The 17,916-nt window shown below is 36.6% G+C and overlaps 1 protein-coding gene across 1 annotated transcript in view; it reads left to right on the top strand.

The window, feature by feature from the left end:
• The window catches only part of CFTR (CF transmembrane conductance regulator), a 235,257-nt gene that overhangs the window by 194,740 nt on the left and 22,601 nt on the right, over positions 1-17,916 (top strand). The window contains exon 23 of the mRNA XM_043967579.1: positions 11,265-11,525. Within this exon, the coding sequence (XP_043823514.1) occupies positions 11,265-11,525 (261 nt within the window). The remainder of the gene's footprint in view (positions 1-11,264; positions 11,526-17,916) is intronic.

Raw genomic sequence — 17,916 nt, 5'->3', positions numbered from 1 at the left:
GACCTTATTTTTTTCCTTCCCCTTGTATTAAGTAAGTTAGACGATAGCATATATATCCCTTGTAGTTATAAATGTACACACATAGTGGTAAAGATGAAAATGGAACAGGTACATATTTTAAACTATTGTAGAAATTGATGTAGAAAGCAAGTACTGTAATTAAAGTATTGAAGGGTTAGAGTTTATAGTATCTTTGGAGGAATTTCATTCTAACTCTTGCACTGTTAATGAGTAACGTCAATATAGCAGTTTTGATTGCCATTTTATGGCCTATAGAAAACAGGAGCAGCAAGATAGGCTTTGTATATAGAATTTGTAGTTTGATATAGATTTTCTTGAGCATCATGGACCTAATGTGAATGTGGATGAGACAAAGAAATATAGGTGATGATGAAGGTATGGCTGTGAATTCGGAATCTTTGACATTCCCCAAAGTACACATTTTAAATGTGGTAGGACTTACAGTTGGTGGTACATACAGTTTTATAATATCTTTTCCAAATCTTTGATTTTGAGATTGCCTTTATGTAACTACATGTTATATTCCTCCTGTAGACCATATAACCCTTAAAGGATTTTTTTTTGGTTTGTCTTTATATTATCAGCAAGGTGGAAGTACATAGGAAGAACATATTAAATATTACCTGCACTGGATTAGATGAGGTATTTATTGTTTTTCTAAGTTGTCTTAGTTTTCTAAAGGGGGTAAATGCTGGTAGAGTAGAAGGAGCCCAAGATTTGTGTAAAATGACCTGAATGTCAACACTTGCATCTTGGCTTATTACCTACGTGACCTAGAACAAGATACTTCACCTCTCAGGTTTTTTCTACATTTTAAAAAAAGAATTAATTAGACTAGAAACCTATGATCTTATATAGCTTTTATTTCCTTGATATTTCAATAAATAATAGTGCAAAATCTTTCCAGGGTTTGGTAACCATACTTGTTGTTGTTGTTCAGATATATCTGACTCTTCATGACCCTATTTGGGGTTTTCTTGGCAAAGATACTGGAGCTGTTTGCCATTTCCTTCTCCAGCTCATTTTACAGATGAAAAACCGTGACAGTCAAGTGACTTGACCAGGGTCACATAGTCAATAAGAGTCTGAGGCCAAATTTTTCTTCCTCCCTCCTCAACCCTCCCTATGAGATCAACAATTCAATATGTCATACTGGTGCAGTAATGAAGCATAGCTAAAAAGAAGATAGAGTAAATGTCATGGGAAGGGAGTGGGATGGAGAGAAATAGTTATGATGATTGATTATAATGGCAAAACGTATGGTACCCACTTTGCTGGGCTTTTATGAAGAAAACTCTCTGTCAAGCTTAAGGTACTATATACAGGTTATGATGAACAGGATACTATCAGAAAAACCTGGAAAGACCTACATGAACTGAAGCAGAGTGAAATGTACTATATACAAAATAACAGCAATAGTGGGGGATGATTTGCTGGGAAGCATGTGGTTATTTTCAGCAAGGCAATGATCCAATATAACCCTGAAGGACTTATGAAGATTGCAGCCCATCTGCAGAGAAAGAACTGATAGTATCTGAAAACAGATGGAAACACATTTTTTTTTCTTTTCCTCTGACAATTCCTTAATCTGAAGTTTTGGGGTTTATTTTTACTGTTTCTCTCATAACTAGCTAATATGGGAATTTTTCCATGACAACTCATGTATAACTTATCTTGAATTGCTTGAGTTCTTGTGGGTGAGGAGTGGGAATGGAGGGGGGAAGAGAAATTGGAACACAAAGTTTTTTTTTTTTAAATTGATGTTAAAGAGTCTGAGGCCAGATTTGAACTCAGGAAGATGAGTCTTCCTGACTCCAGACCTGGTGCTCTATTCACTGCACAACTTAGATCCCCCTGATAACCAGACTGCAGATACAAAAATTGTGTATTCATTGCTCTACTGCCTTTTGATCTATTATTGTACAAAACGATCTGTTATTTTACAAAGAACTGAACCAAATATTTAATCACTGAACTAATAGCTTCTAGAATGTGGCAGGTGAAAGGATGTGAAGAAAGAAGGCAGAGAGAAATTTTCCAAGTCCAATTCACCTTGTCATCAGAAAAAAGGAAGAAGAAAACCCACAGGAAATTAAACAAGTATCTAGCTCCATATTTTGCAAAAGAATCTAGATAAGTCTGTGAGCCAGTATTTTTATGTCCTCCAAAATCCCAAAAGCTTTTGCCATCCTGATAGATTAGAGATTTAGGCCTCTAAGGGATTATGTCCTAAGCATGACAATTGATGTAAGGTGCCCCCAGAAAGATGCTTGAAGAATGTAACTAAAAGAAGATTCATCGGAGTATAATGGATAGTGAGGCAGTCAGGAATACCTGGACTCAAGTCTGGCTATTTACCTATCTTGAGTTAGTCTTCCTGGGAAAGTCATTGTAACTTCTCAGTGTTTCTAGGCATCTCTAAAACTGAATTTTCTAATAAGGTGCTGATCTCAGTCAATCATTAAAGATTTATTAAATGACTACTATGTGCCAGAGACTATACTGAGCTCTAAAGATACAAAGAAAGGCAAAAGACAGTACCTGCTCTCAAGGAGTTCACAGTCTAATGAGGGAGATAACATGCAAACATCGATAACAGAGAGAGGTACTAGAATGAAGTAGGACCCAAAAAAGCTTCCTGTAGAAGGCAGAATTTTAGGTGGACCTTGAAGGAAGCCAGGGAAGGAGAGAGGCAGAGATGAGGAGGAAGAGCACTCCAGGCATGGGGGAAAGCCAGAGAAAATGCTGGCAAAAGTCAAGAGATGGAATGTCTTGTTTGAAGACAGCAAGAATTCCATTGTTGCTGGATTGCAGAGTATGTTGGGGTTGTGGGTGGAGTGTAAAAGGTTTTTTGTTTGTTTTTTGGTGAGGCAATTGGGGTTAAGTGACTTGCCCAAGGTCACACAACTAGTAAATGATAAGTGTCTGAAGCTGGATTTGAAGTCAGGTCCTCCTGAATCCAGGGCTGGTGGTCTATCTACTGCATCACCTAGCTATCCCAGTAATGGGGAACATTTTAATATGTATGTGTATATACATACACACACACACACACACACACATATACACACACATATATATGGGGGGGGGCGCAGGGCAATGAGGGTTAAGTGACCAGCCTAGGGTCACACAGCTAGTAAGTGTCAAATGTCTGAGCAGGATTTTAACTCAGGTCCTCCTGCATCCAGGGCCAGTACTTTATCCACTGCGCCACCTAGCTGCCCCCGGGTGTAAAAGGTTTAAGGAGACTGGAAAGATAGGTGGGTGCTTTTCTATACCTATGAAATCACAGATCTGCATTGTTATGCTGGTCACATTAATAGAAGGTGTTTCCTTACCTTTTATTTTTGAAATCATATGTTCCAATCAAAAACAGTACAAAGCAAAATTTAAAACCTGTAATAAATGATGATGTTGAGAGATTTGAGGTTGATGATTTCTCAGTAAGAAATCACTTTTCCTATCACCGCCTCCTCCTTGGTCTGAAATCTTGTTTGAAATGTTCCCCAATTATGCTCCTAAAGTCTATGAGCAAAATATTAATCTAGCGAAAAGTTCATCTAACCAATTTACCCAATAATTACTCTCCCTTCTCCAGATTTAGAGGTTTGTTTTTTTCCAAAAAATTGATTTTCTTTTGACTTCATTAAAATTTAATTTAAGGGGGATGGGGGCGGGGACCAAAAAATTTAAAAAATTTTTAATTTGATTTTTTCCTCTTAAATTTTAAGTTCTGAATTGTCTCCCTTCTTTTCTCCCTCCCCACCCTGCACTAAAGAAGACAAGGATTTGACACAGATACACATAAATGTAATATGTAAAAGTATACCGTGCATACTTCTGTTTATCAGTTCTTTTTTTTTGGAGGTGGATCGCACTTTCCTTCATGGGTCCTTTGTAGTTGATTTGAGTTTTTACAATACTTAGAATAAATGAGTCATTCACAGTTGTTCTTTAATCTATATTGCTGTTACTATGTATAACGCTCTTGATTGTGCTCATTTCACTTTTCATTATTTCACGTTTTTCTAAAATCAACCAACTCACTTCATACAGCACTGTATTCCATTACAATCATATATCACAACTTGTTTAGCCAATCTCTGATTGATAGGCACCCCCTCGCATTCTAGTTCTTTGCCCCCACAAGAAAGCTGCTCTAAATCTTTTACAACATATAGGTTCTTTTCCTTTTACCTTGATCACCTTGGGAAACATACCTAATTGTGATATTACTCAGTCAAAGGGTTCAGGCAGTTTGATAATGCTTTGGGTATAATTCCAGATTGCTCTCCAAAACGGTTGGATCAGTTTACAATTCCACAAACAATGAATCAGGGTCCCAATTTTTCCACATCCCCTCCACTATTTTTCATTTTCCCCTTCTATCATTTTAACCAATCTGATAGGCATACAATGAGATACCTCAAAGCTGTTTTAATTTATATTTCTCTAATCAATAGTGATTGAGAGCATTTTTTCATTTGACTACATAAAGTTTTGATTTCTTCATAAAAAAAATTTTCTGTTCATATCCTTTGACCATTTATCAGTTGGAGAAAGACTAAATTTGGCAAAGTTCTCTAGATACTTGAGATCTTTATCAGATAAACTGTCTAGACTTTTCCCCTAGTTTTCTGCTTTCCTTCTCATTTTGACTACATTGGTTTTATTTGTATAAAATCTTTTAAATTTAATGTAATAAAAATATCTACTTTACATCTCCTAATGCTCTCTATTTCTTTTGACTTTCTATCATAGCTCATTGTAAATAGGTAAATACTATGCTGCACTGATGATTATAAGACATGAACTTCACCTCTTAATGGAAATGCAGCTATGGCAAAATGGACCTCATCCTGGCTCCTCTGCATGTCTCCCTAATTAAATTGGCAGGAATAACCAGCCTAAAATTAATTACTATGCTAATATAAGGTTAAGTGCTTTGGTTGGTAATCAGCAGCTTAAAGGTAATTTCCAGCTAGGAGTTGTATACCAGCATAGATCTACCTCTTCCTTAAAGAAATGATTAAATAAAGTGAAAAATCTCAATTTGGAAAGACTCAAAACAAAATAATATGCTGTGACTTCCTTTTAAAAATAATATTTTCTTTCCTCCCAATTACATGTTAAAGCAATTTTTAACATTTTTAAAAAAGTTTTGAGTTCCAAATTCTTTCCCTTGTTCTTCCTTCCCCTGTACACTTCCCTGATATGGTAGGCATTTTAATTCAAAGGGCAGAATATGCTTACATTGAAGAAAGGTATGGTTATATATTTCAGGAAGGTCTAATAACATGCAGTGGAAAGAGCAGTGACTTTAGATTTAGACCCTAAGTTCAAATCCCAGCTCTGACACCTGTGGATGGTCTAACATTGGGCAAATCCCTTAACCTCCCCCCACAGTTTTCTTACCTGAAAATGAGGAAATTAGATAAAACAGTCTTTGAGATAATTTTTATCTTTTGTTTATATTTCTATGATTTCATAAGAGCTAGAGGGAAAAGAACTGAATTTGGAGTAAGAGACACACACTTAAATTCTTGCTTGCCAACTCACTACTTGTGTGACCTTGGGAAAAGTCCCCTTTCCTTTCTAGTTTCTTTTCTCTTTTGCAAAATGTTGGTCTTGGACTACATGGCCTATAAATTCTCTTCCAACTCTAAAATTTTGGCCCTCAGGAAGTTGCATTACTATAATTATTTATTTAGTTAGGCATATTCCTGGATGTCAGTAAAACAATGAAACTTTTGAACAATATCATCTATGATTATACTTTAACACATGTGGAACTAAACATAATACAGGTGTCTGGAACTGGCAACTCATCCTTCCTCCCACACCCAGAAATATTTTGAAGTATTTGTAGCAAATATCAGCCCCCTAAACAAAAGGTGGCATCACATGTCATTATATAGAGATGTTCAGTCAGGTGGTTTTCTTACCTATCTTAGCATCATTTGCTTAAGAATCACATGCCAGGCAGTGGATAAAGGACCAGCCTTGGATTCAGGAGGACTCGAGTTCAAATCTGGCCTCAGATACTTGACACTTACTAGCTGTGTGACCCTGGGCAAGTCACTTAACCCTCATTGCCCTGACCGCCCCCCCCCCCAAAGAAGTCATAGGGTCATATATTTATGGGGCAGCTAGGTGGCTCAGTGGATACAGCACCAGCCCTGGATTCAGGAGGACCCGAGTTCAAATCCGGTCTCAGACACTTGGCACTTATTAGCTGTGTGACCCTGGGCAAGTCACTTAACCCTCATTGCCCTGCAAAAATATATATATATATATATATATATATATAAATAAAAAAGAATCACATGCCAGGCTTTGTTGCAAAAAGATGGTGAATTGCTCCATAGGAAAGACAAGAAATCTTCCATTTTTGTGAATTTGATGGATGCATTCCACTATATGGTATCAACATTATATTGTGGTTAGAAGGCATCTTGTGAGATAGCATTATCTCTATGTACTTTGAAGGTGAGCCCTGAGATTGTATAATATATTCAATTCAGTTGGCTCAAATACAGCATAACATTCATATAGCTCTATGCTATGCACTTTACAATTATTATCACATTTGATCCTCACAACAACCCTGGGAGGTAGATGCTTTATTATTATCCCCATTTTACAGATGAGGAATGTGAAGCAAACAGAGGTTAAGTAACCTGCCTAGAGTCACACAGCTAATGAGTATCTGAGGCTGAATTTGAACTCAGGTCTTCCTGGTGCCAGGCCTGACACTCTAGGCACCACCTAGCTGACTCTGACTTTGAGTAAGCAGGTAAGAGCTACAGCTCTACAGCTTTCAACAAAAGCTTTATGTCATATCCATTTCTGAACTACTCAAGTTACATTCAAACAGATCAGTTTTTTTAAATAATGTTTTTTGTTTTGGGGGGTTTTTTTTGGTGAGGCAATTGGGGTTAAGTGACTTGCCCAGGGTCACACAGCTAGTAAGTGTTAAGTGTCTGAGGCTGGATTTGAACTCAGGTACTCCTGACTCCAGGGCTGGTGCTCTATCCACTGTGCCACCTAGCCACCCACAAACAGATCAGTTTTAATAGAACAAAACAAGAGATTCAACTAGCAAAAATGTGTGTCCATTGCGCTAATCATATCACTTTAATGTGTAGGTTTCCCCAAAATTCTCTATATTCAAGTTTATTCATTTTTAAGTAATTTTTTACTGAAAAATCTACTAGGTTGTTTCTGATATTATTAAGTAAATCAGTCTAATATTTGGTTAGATAGGTACAATCCTAGTCCAATGTTGCATTTTCCATATTTTCATTAATTAATCAGGTAACCTCAGTATAGCTCAAATGTCAATGATTGTATGATCATAAATGACAAAGAACAGTTCTACAATTTGGAGTAGAGATGCATACATGAGGTAATTGTTTAATTAGTAGGGGTATTATTATTATTATTATTATCCTAAATATTATTTAATAAAGAGGCCATAACAAATTCCCAGCAGACAAGGAGATAAAAGATACAAATAAATTATTACTAAAAATGTAAATTCCTAAAAATTTACCTGTTTTGTTTTAGCTTGTTTAACCCTAAGAATGATGTAGAGTTTGTTCTTATAAAAGAAATTTCACAGACTCAGTTCTGCTTGTGAAAGCAGCCAACATTTAATGGGCATAGCCCATTTTATTTAGAAGGCACAATTTGTTCCTCATGACATGGCTTGCTGCTCTTTGCAAAATTTTCCTTAGTTTAAAAGACACCAGAATAGTGTTTTTTTTTAAATTGAGTTTCCTAGTTTCAACATGATCTTCCACCTTACCCAAAGTTGTAGGCCAGGCCTTAGGCCTTTTGTTTAAGGATACTGAATATATGACTTGGTAAGTAAGTAATGTTCTCCACTAATTCTAACCTATTAACATAATCTCTAAGGTGTAATTGCCTTCCCTGGACATTCCCCAATCTTCCTTGTTGACAACATGAACAAAAAATGGGAAGAGGTTCTCAGCTCTGTGGGTGAGCCAGTTTTGAGTAGGATTTAAATGTGCATAGATTCCTTATTGTTTGGACAAAGCCAAAGCAGTGTTAAGCTCTTTACAGTATACTTACATTTACTTGTTTGCTGTTTACAAGTTGTTATTTTTTATTACAATCCCAGTTAAAAGCAGGGTGATCTAGTGGGAAGAGCACCGGATTTAACATCAGAGAATTTATATTTGAATCCTAATTTGTCTACAGAATTACCTTCAGCAAGTAAGGCCCCACCCATCTCTAGATATCAGTTTCCTCTTCTGTACAAATGAAAGAATTCGAATAGAAAATGAACTGCTGAGGACCCTTCCACTTCTAGAGCCTATGATCCAGTCAACCCAATAGTTATGCAAGCAGAAACAATCTATTGAATAACCATGGAACATTTTTTCCCGATTCTTTGGTAGGGAAATATTGCTAGGAAGCATTATTGTATAGTACCTTTTTGTTTCATAAGTTCTTTTTTTCAGTGAGGCAATTGGGGTTAAGTGACTTGCCCAGGGTCACACAGCTAGTAAGTGTTAAGTGTCTGAAGTCGGATTTGAACTCAGGTACTCCTGACTCCAGGGCTGGTGCTCTATCCACTGCGCCATCTAGCTGCCTCGTTTCATAAGTTCTTTAGAGACAAACTTGTTAATCTTCAAAAATCAGGTTAATGACATGAAATTGTCATCTCACAAATCTGTTTTAAAAGTGAACTGAATTTTAATATGGCCTCAAAACATTTCAGAGTAATGCTTTATTTTTCTTTCAAAGATAAATGTTTTGAAGCTACTTTAAAATGTGGCCTTCCTGAATTATTTCATTTGAACCATAGTGATGGTTTTATTCCTAATTTATCTTCCTGACCTTCAAACAGTAGCTTCTATAGCTTTGAAAATTAAATTATGTTAATTGCCATGATATACAAAATTTAATAAGCCTTACTTAAGAATTAATTGAGTGGAGCAGAAGGAGACTGTGTCAGCCTCTGAGAGTCATTTATAATGCAGCATCAAGAAATGACAAGTTGGAAACAAAAGCTTACCTTTCAACTCTGCCTGAGTCATGTATTAAAGATGTGGGCTATTGAGTCCTTTCTACCACAGGTAGTAAACAGTAGGCCACACATCAGGAGGTTGGACATAAGTAATTTATTTCTTGTGAGTGACTGTTGAAGTTTTCTCCAAGGTTAAAGACAAAATATTTCAGATGTGGGATTTATAGAGGATGTGGAAAGGAAAGAATCACTAGAAAACAAGAAACACTTTAACAAAATGAAGAACATGAGAAAAGAGGCATTATTGATGGTTCAACAATGGGTCATCAACTTAATGTTCCTTTTCTGCTCTATGTCCTAGAGCCCAGGACCCTTTTCCATTTTCTGCCACAGTCAGGATGAGGCAAAAATTATATAGAAATTTTGGGTTTTTTAAATTATGTTTGGTGAGGCAGTTGGAGTTAAGTGACTTGCCGAGGGTCACACAGCTTATAAGTGTTAAGTGTCTGAAACTGGATTTGAACTCAGGTCCTCCTGAATCCAGGGCCAGTGCTCTATCCACTGTGCCTCCTAGCTGCCCCATATATAGAAATTTAATTGAATTAATTGGACATTTATTAAGTGTCTACTTCATGGGAGGCACTGTGCTAGGAATACCCACCTCCCTATATATTTTTGGTATTTTAAAATAATTTCTAATATCCTAAGCCTTAATTCTTATTTATATCACTACTATCCAAAGGGGCTTTAAATTCATTTTACAGGGGAAGGGTCTGTTATAAAGTTTCTGATTTATAAAGCCAGTGTCAAACACTGATAGACAAATTGTGGGAGAATAAAAAAACAAGGATAAATTGTGGATGGATATATTATGGACTCATCAATGATACATTGTTTTATAGCAAATGTATAAATTTAAATACTTCAAGTATTTCTTCCCGCAAAAATGCTCTTAGGGATTATGACCAAGAATAACTTTTAAATAATATGAATGGACCATCTCATTTATGTTTAAATATATATGTAGCAAACATGTATGTGGATTAAGTGTGTGCATATGTTTTTCAGTATGTAGAGGTTAATTGTCTTTCGGGTTCAAAGGTGATGCTACATCTGATATAGGAGAAGGAAGCTACAAATAAAGCACTCAATACAATTTGCTTTTTTCCCCCAGAAATATGATGCAATTTAATTTTAATAGTAAAATGTGATATTTACTTCTATATTTGGGTGAAAGTACCTACAAATGACTTGATGTTTCCTTAAAGATTTTTGTGACATATGCTAAAATTAATCATGGACCACGCTTTACCTTAACAGTAATCTGACAGCAACATTGTGGGATGATCAACTGTGATAGACTTAACTCTTCTTAGCAATACAGTGATCCAAAACAATTCCAAAGGACTCATGATGGAAAATGCTCTCCACATCCAGAAAAAAAGAACTGTTGAATCTGGATGCAGATTGAACCATACTGTTTCTACTTTCTTTTTTTTTAGGTTTTTCCCTTTGTTCTGATTCTTCTTTCACTACATGACTAATGCAGAAATATGTTTAATATGATTGTACATATATAACCTATATCAGATTGCTTTCTGTCTTAGGGAGGGGGGAGAGAAGGGAGGGAGAGAGAAAAATTTGGAACCAGAAATCTTATAAAAACAAATGTTGGAAACTATCTTTACATGTAACTGGAAAATAATAAAATACTTTTATGATTAAAAAAACCCAAAAACAGTCGTCTGACATACAGCATGAAAATTTGTCATAAAAGCAGCATAGGAGAAAGCTAAGCACCTTTCTTAGTTTTTATAGCTTAGTACTTTTTATTTTGTGGTACCAGTTGTATAATATTGTGTAATACTACTCAAGGTAGGAAAGAAAAATCCCTTTCTGACCACTTAAACATGAAGAGTGAACATTTCTGAGTCCCTTGCATAACTGCAAATGTTATTGATCACAAAATGTCAACAGGTTACTACAAAGCCCATTTGTAGAAGACATGACTAATTATTCTTTGTTAATCTTTTAAATACAGCCAACTATTTCCTGTTAAATCATTGAAAACTCTCAGATAAAAACCTGGGTGACTGTACCTGTGATTAGGTGTCTGAGATCAGCTGACATCACTTCTGATGGGAAGAGCTTTGTTTTAGGAAACAATTATATTATTTGTTGCTTTTGGTATGGATCTTAACCCTGCCTACCTCCAAATTCAAATATTGTTTATTTTGGTTTCCAGATGCGGTCCGTGAGCCGAGTATTTAAGTTCATTGATATGCCAAGTGAAGAACCCCTGCCCACCAAACCAACCAAACCAACCCAACCATCGAAGAAAAACCAGCTTTCACAAGTTCTGATCATTGAGAATGAACATGTCAAAAAGGAGAACAACTGGCCCTCTGGAGGTCAGATGACTGTCAAAGACCTCACAGCCAAATATATTGATGGTGGGAATGCCATATTAGAGAACGTTTCCTTCTCAATAAGCTCTGGGCAAAGGGTGAGACTTAAAACCTTTCTTATCTTATGTATCCTGGCATCAACTTTAATTTGTAATGGCTGATGGCAATACAAATGTAATCAAACCTTGTTGCAACACCATTGTTGAAGCAGAGGACTAACACCAGACTAATAGATTAAACAGGCTTTGCCATGATTAGGCATCATAACTTAGTGGGTAAAGAGCTAACTGGACTCAGGAAGATTTGTGTTCAAGCCATTCTATTGGTATGACCCAGGGTGAGTCACTTAGCTTTTCAGACTCTATAAAGTTATATGCTGAAGAACAATTGGAAATCTGCAAGGGGAGATGGAATTTGTTCTTTAGGGAGCCAATTGTACCAGTGAAAATGGAGGCCCAGATATTCTTTTTCCCCTCCAAAAAGTCTAATATTTATTATATATAATAATGTTACATAGGATATGAAAACTGTGGTATATTTGAAGGTATATATTAAATGAATAATTTTACATTTCCACAGTCAAATGATTCAAAGTTTCATCATTATTGATGTAAACAACATCCCTTCCTTGTAAAAATATTCACCAATTAAAGAGCATCCCTTTCGGGGTAAATCTGTCCATGTTTAGCTAGGGTAATCCTCTGATAACAGATCAACAATTCATTACCAGGTCCATGGGCAGCTAGGTGGTACTGTGGATAGAGTGTCAGCCCAGAAGTCAGGAAGACCTAGTTCAAATTTGGCCTGTGGAAATTTATTTTGATTTGGGGACCCTACCTTTGGGCTGAGATTAAAAAGCCTTAGGCCCTTAGGGTCTCTTCTTTGTGGGAGGTGCTGGTGCCCCTCCCCCTCTACTTCAGCTGAGCCAAAAAGCCCCGTGGGCTTTATAAGACCCCAGGTCAGACAACTGGGGGGAGGGAGCACTAGCTCCCTCCACCCTGAGTGGAGCTATCCGAGAGATCCTGGGTTCATCCAGGCCAGGGCTCTGGTGTAGCCTGTGCTAAGGCACGGGATGCTCGAGCATCCCCCCAGCCCCAGCCGCAGCCCTGACTGGCGGATTACCTTGGTGGGTGGGTGCACAAAGCCCTGAGATTTGAGTGGAGATAAGAAAGATATATATAGACCTGGAGGTTAGACTAAATGGGGGGCTACAAGGACGCAGGAGAAGGCTAAAGGACTAGGACCGACAACAGGAGGAGGCTGGCAGACAAGACTCAGAGGGGGGAAGGACAAGATAGAGAGACTGGGTGGACAAGATTAGAAGTTCCAGGTGCAGCAGGTGGGAAAGAGACACAGTGGAAAGAGGTGCGCCACAATGCAGTCAGGTCGTACATTTTATTTCCCTGTATTCTTAATTTTAAATAGTATCTCATAAATAAACTCTGCTTTGATTAGTTAAGAGGCTTCTTAATATTTTGCTTATCAGTTTGGGAGTGGAGCAGTGTGGTGGAACTTTATAAACGGCCCATGCTAAGTTAATAGCAGTCAGATAGCCAAATAGTCAAAAGTCCCCAGATTAGTCCTCCAGTCAGATTAGCCCCCAAAATTAGCTCGAGTCATTCAAAAATATTTTTACAGGCCTTAGACACTTATTAGCTGTATGACCCTGGGTAAGTCACTTAATCCTGTTTGCCTCAGTTTCTTCATCTATAAAATGAGCTGAAGAAGGAAATGGCAAACTACTCCAGTATCTTTTGTCAAGAAAACCACAAATGGGCTCAGGAAGAGTTTGACATGACCGAAAGGACTGAGCAGTAACACCAAGTTCATACTCAAAGCCTTTTTAACTGGATAGAAATTTCCATAATTCACACTTTACTGACATAGCTTTAGTGATCCCAGGGTTGTCCCTGTGCTACAATGAAGCATAACAATAGAGTGTCGATGGAGGAATCATCTCATAATTCATAACTATTTTATCAGTTATTGAGCAATGAAAATTTTAAATAAACCACCATCACAATGATATGTAGTCACCTAGCACCATCTTAGAATTTCCAACTCAGATGAAAGTAAAATGTCTGTTGCCTCCATAAGGTTATAGATTTAGAACTGGAAAGGACTTTAAAGGGCATCTAGTACATTCTTCTCCCCCTCCCCACCCCCATCTCAGAGGGAGTGTGGTATGTAGCAGATAGAGTACTGGACTTGGAGACAAGAATACCTTGGCTCAAATCCTTCCTTAGACACTGTATTGATGCATTCTCGGGAAAATTACTTAATCATTTTATAACTCAGTTTCCTTAACTGTAAAATGAGAAGTTGAAGTCAATGACTTCTAAGGTCTCTTTCAACTATACTTAGATCTATGAACTAAGTATTTCTTTTTGGAAACTAAAACTTGCCAAACCTATACTATCTCCCCTTTGGGTGTTCTTCCCTCAACTTTGAAAAAAAATAATGCTATTGAAGTAACATAACAGATGCAGAACTATTAAAAAGTATAATCAGAAATTATCACAAAGAAACATGCTATAATTCACTTTGTGTTCTACTTCATACCTAGCATAGTGCTTACTAAACACACTGATTATTTCTTGAAGGGGCAATTTTGCCAGACATTCAAAAATGAAATGATGTTATTTCTTAAAATAACCTATTCCAGAATCTAAGAATTTTAAAAACACAACAACAAAACTCAATGTAAGTGAGTCTAATACATCAGTGGATCTAAGATTTCACTGGAGTAGGCATTCCTACCAATAGTATAAATACCAACCCATTGATAGCTTCTCATATTGTGGAATTTCTGCCCAATCTTCTTAAGATTTCCACCCCTACCCCATGTGCTGGGAACTTTCCTCTAGGCTTCTTAACATCATATCAGTGCCCACATGCATATGGTATAGTCCATTTGTTGTTAAAATAACTGCTGTGCTACCAATGGAGCACTTTAGTGTGAAAACTGGATTAACTCACTTCTCACAGTGCTTTAGTTTCCTATTTGTAAAATGATGCCCACAGCATTTCTTTCAGGGTAGTTGTTAGAATTGTTGAGATGTTATTTAATGAAAAATGTTGTCATTGCCTTTTGCCCTGGAATTTTAGGAAACTTGATATACATGATTTAAGCCAGATAATTTCCTATAAAGGAAGGTAGATATTGAATTATGATACCCTGTGAATCTGTGCTGAAAATGGCTTTATAGGAAGATTCAGCAACTTTTTTACTTCCCCTAGGGTTGGTACTCATCATTTGCTAGGTACTGGAGGTACAAAGATAAAAATGTCCCTGCCCTTGACAGGCTTATATTCTATGGGTAAAGACAATATGAACACTTATACATATATGGAAAATAGGTATGCATACAGCATAAACAATATAAAGTAATGTTGGAAGTGGAGACAAATTAATAGCTGGTAGAGGATCAGGAAAAACCTCTTATCAAAGGCGGTATTTGAGCTAAACTTTCAAGGAAACCAGAGCCTCCGACAGGCAAAGGTAAGAAAGAAATCCTTCTAGACATGAGGGATAGCCTGAGTGATCACATGGAGATGGGACATAAAATGTCATGTGTGAAGAAGTGCAAAAGGTCAATGTTTAGTTGAACTGAAGAGTATCTGAAGGGAAGTCATATATGTGTATGTACATATATACATATATATTACTACACATATATGTTACTATATACAGGGGAGTATGTATTTTATCTTTGAGATAATAGAGAGTCACTGAAGATTGACAAGCAGGAGAGTGACATTGTCAGACATGGGCTTTAGCGTTATCAGTTTGTAAGAACATGGAGGATGAAATGGAAAAGGGAAAGACTTGATGCAGGAAGATCAACTAGGATACTATCATAATTGGTGAAAGGAATCCTGAACTAGAGCAATGGTCCTGTGAGGAGAGAAGTGGCCAGATGTATAGGTGAAATCCATAAGACTTGCCAATTGATTATGTGGTCTGAGGAAGAATAATGAGGTCTGGTGCTGAGAAGAGAGACTGTAATTAGATATATAGATCTGGTGGGTGATCTTCATTTTGTTGTTCATTCATTTCAGTCATTTCAGTCCAACTCTTTGTGACCCCGTTTGGAGTTTTCTTAGTAAAGATACTAGAATGGTTTGCCATTTCCTTCTCCAGATCATTTTACACATGAGGAAATTGAGACAAACAGGGTTAAGTAACTTACCCAGGGTCATACAGCTAGTAAGAGTCTGAGGCCAGATTTGAATTCCTGATTTTGGCCCAGTACTCCAAGCATGGTGCCACCTAGTTGCTCCTGCCATCTTCATAGCGATAACAACAGCCCATAGGAGTTGATGAATTAACCAAGAGAGAATATATAGAAAAAGGAGAAGTAAACCACAGACAAAACCTTAAGTTACATCTAAAGTTAGTAGGTAAGATATGAATTATGATCCTATAAGAGACTGAAGAAAGTAGTTGTTAGATAAATAGGAGAATAAACAAGAGGGAAGGGTGTCCTTAAAACCCAGAGAGACTAGTATGTCAAGGAAGAGATTTTGGTTTATCCATCAGATAAATTATAATTTAGATTTAATTATTCTTTCTTAGATATTTTTAATCCCTCTTTTCACTAAGAATATTATTCTATGGCAATAATGTTTTTAAATGGACATCCGTATGAAAGTTTTAGAATTTGGTTTTAATAGTTTTTCTTATGTGTCATTTTAATATAGATAGAATCACCATTGTTTCATAGATAGCAGGTTCTTCCATTGCAATTGTTTAAAGTTGTTGCTTGTTTCCAAAAATGATTGGGTTCTTTATCATGGCATCATAGTATTTAGAGTTCAAAGAGATCTTAAAAATAATTCGGTCTACTCTCCTCCCCTCTCTTTTCATAGATGAGGAAATTGAGACCCAGAGAGAGTAAAAGAGGGGTTCAAAATCAAACACATAGTAAGCAACAGAGTCAAAATGCAAACTCTGGACCTCTAACTATGAATACAAGGGCTCTTTCTTCAGTACCAGATTGCCATTCTAGGGCAAGAGGGAGCCTCAGTGAAGACCGGTATTTTAGGAAAGATGCAGGTTATACATTGGTTCTAGGAGTATAAAAAAATGAATGATTGTGTTTATGCCTCACCCTTGATATTTGGGAATTCAGCAGCTTCCTGTTGAAAGGATAGTTTATTGTTTTGACTTGTTTTATACATAGGACTTTTCAGGCATGTGAAAGTATATTTTTCTTTTCTGACAGTTTGGATGGTTTCCAAGATGACTATCAACAGATTATGGATTGTAATAACAAGTAGACTTACATAAGTGAAGATAGGAAGCCTTGACTAATCTTTTCATCTTGTTTTATTTTTTCATTTTCTCTGCCAAACCTCCGTCGCTTCCCATCTCTGTTTCAGAATTGCTCATCTCCTTTCCCCTTCCCTCATAAGTAACTGGGAAACAGGCTTTTGTGGTATAACCAGTGAAGGGACAGAATCTTGATTTTCCTATTCAGTTTTGGCACATTGAAAATAGGAACTCATACTGTAGGATTAGGAAACATTTTAATTCTTGGTCTCGCATGTTTTCTGAATCATATTTAATAACATGTTAGTAAACCTATAGGCTTTACTTGTATGTGTGTGTGTGTGTGTGTGTGTGTGTGTGTGTTTGACTTTAGGGAGAGATCAATATACATTTTAAGGTTAACCAGGCAACTAAGATTCTAAGTTATAGAATAGGGGTTGATCTGCATTGGTAGAGGGACTTCTGTATACCTATAAAAATCATAGGTCTGTACAGAAATGGTTTATTTCTTCTCGAAAAAAAATTAAATGATGATCTTATAAAAAGAGGCAAAGTGGGATAGTGCATGATAAGACTAGCCTCTGACTCTGGTAGACCAGGATCAATAGCTGTGTGGCTAGGGACCAAGCACTTAACCCTTCAGTGTTCTAGTCAACTCTCCAGGACAGTAAGTTACATCAGAGCTGCCACACTCTTCATTTCCAAGAGTTTCTATATCAGGTGTTCTAACATCAATGAAATCCAGACTTGGGGAAATCCTTATATAATTTTTAATGGATTTCCAATGGATTTTGGCATGTTGGTAGAGATTAAAGAGATAAACGAATATGAAAAATTCTAATTTATTTGATCATCTTGAATGGGTTTATAATATTTACACTAGATAAAAAGGGCCCCTTTAAGGTTGTGGACATATCACCTGTATCACTTTGTCCAAGAATCGTGTCTATAGCACACAGGACCACTATTCATGATGTTTTAATTGTAATAATTATGCAAAGTCTAAATATCACCAAATGCTAACTGATGAATGTTTCTCTTTTTGGTGCCAAGTTTTCTTATTAAAGGAAAAATAATTAAGGTGATAAGTTATAATATCCAAGTTGCCTTCTCTGAACCAGAATTTTTTTCTCTGTTCTCTTTCTTCTAAAAGTATAGTTTGAAAAATTAAAAAAAAAATTGAACTCTAAACTTAAACCTTAATTATAGACCTA

This window comes from Dromiciops gliroides, chromosome 5, assembly GCF_019393635.1.
Source record: "Dromiciops gliroides isolate mDroGli1 chromosome 5, mDroGli1.pri, whole genome shotgun sequence".
Taxonomy (NCBI): domain Eukaryota; kingdom Metazoa; phylum Chordata; class Mammalia; order Microbiotheria; family Microbiotheriidae; genus Dromiciops; species Dromiciops gliroides.
The sequence above is the reverse complement of the archived record's forward strand: the minus strand, read 5'-3'. Positions and strand labels throughout refer to the sequence as shown.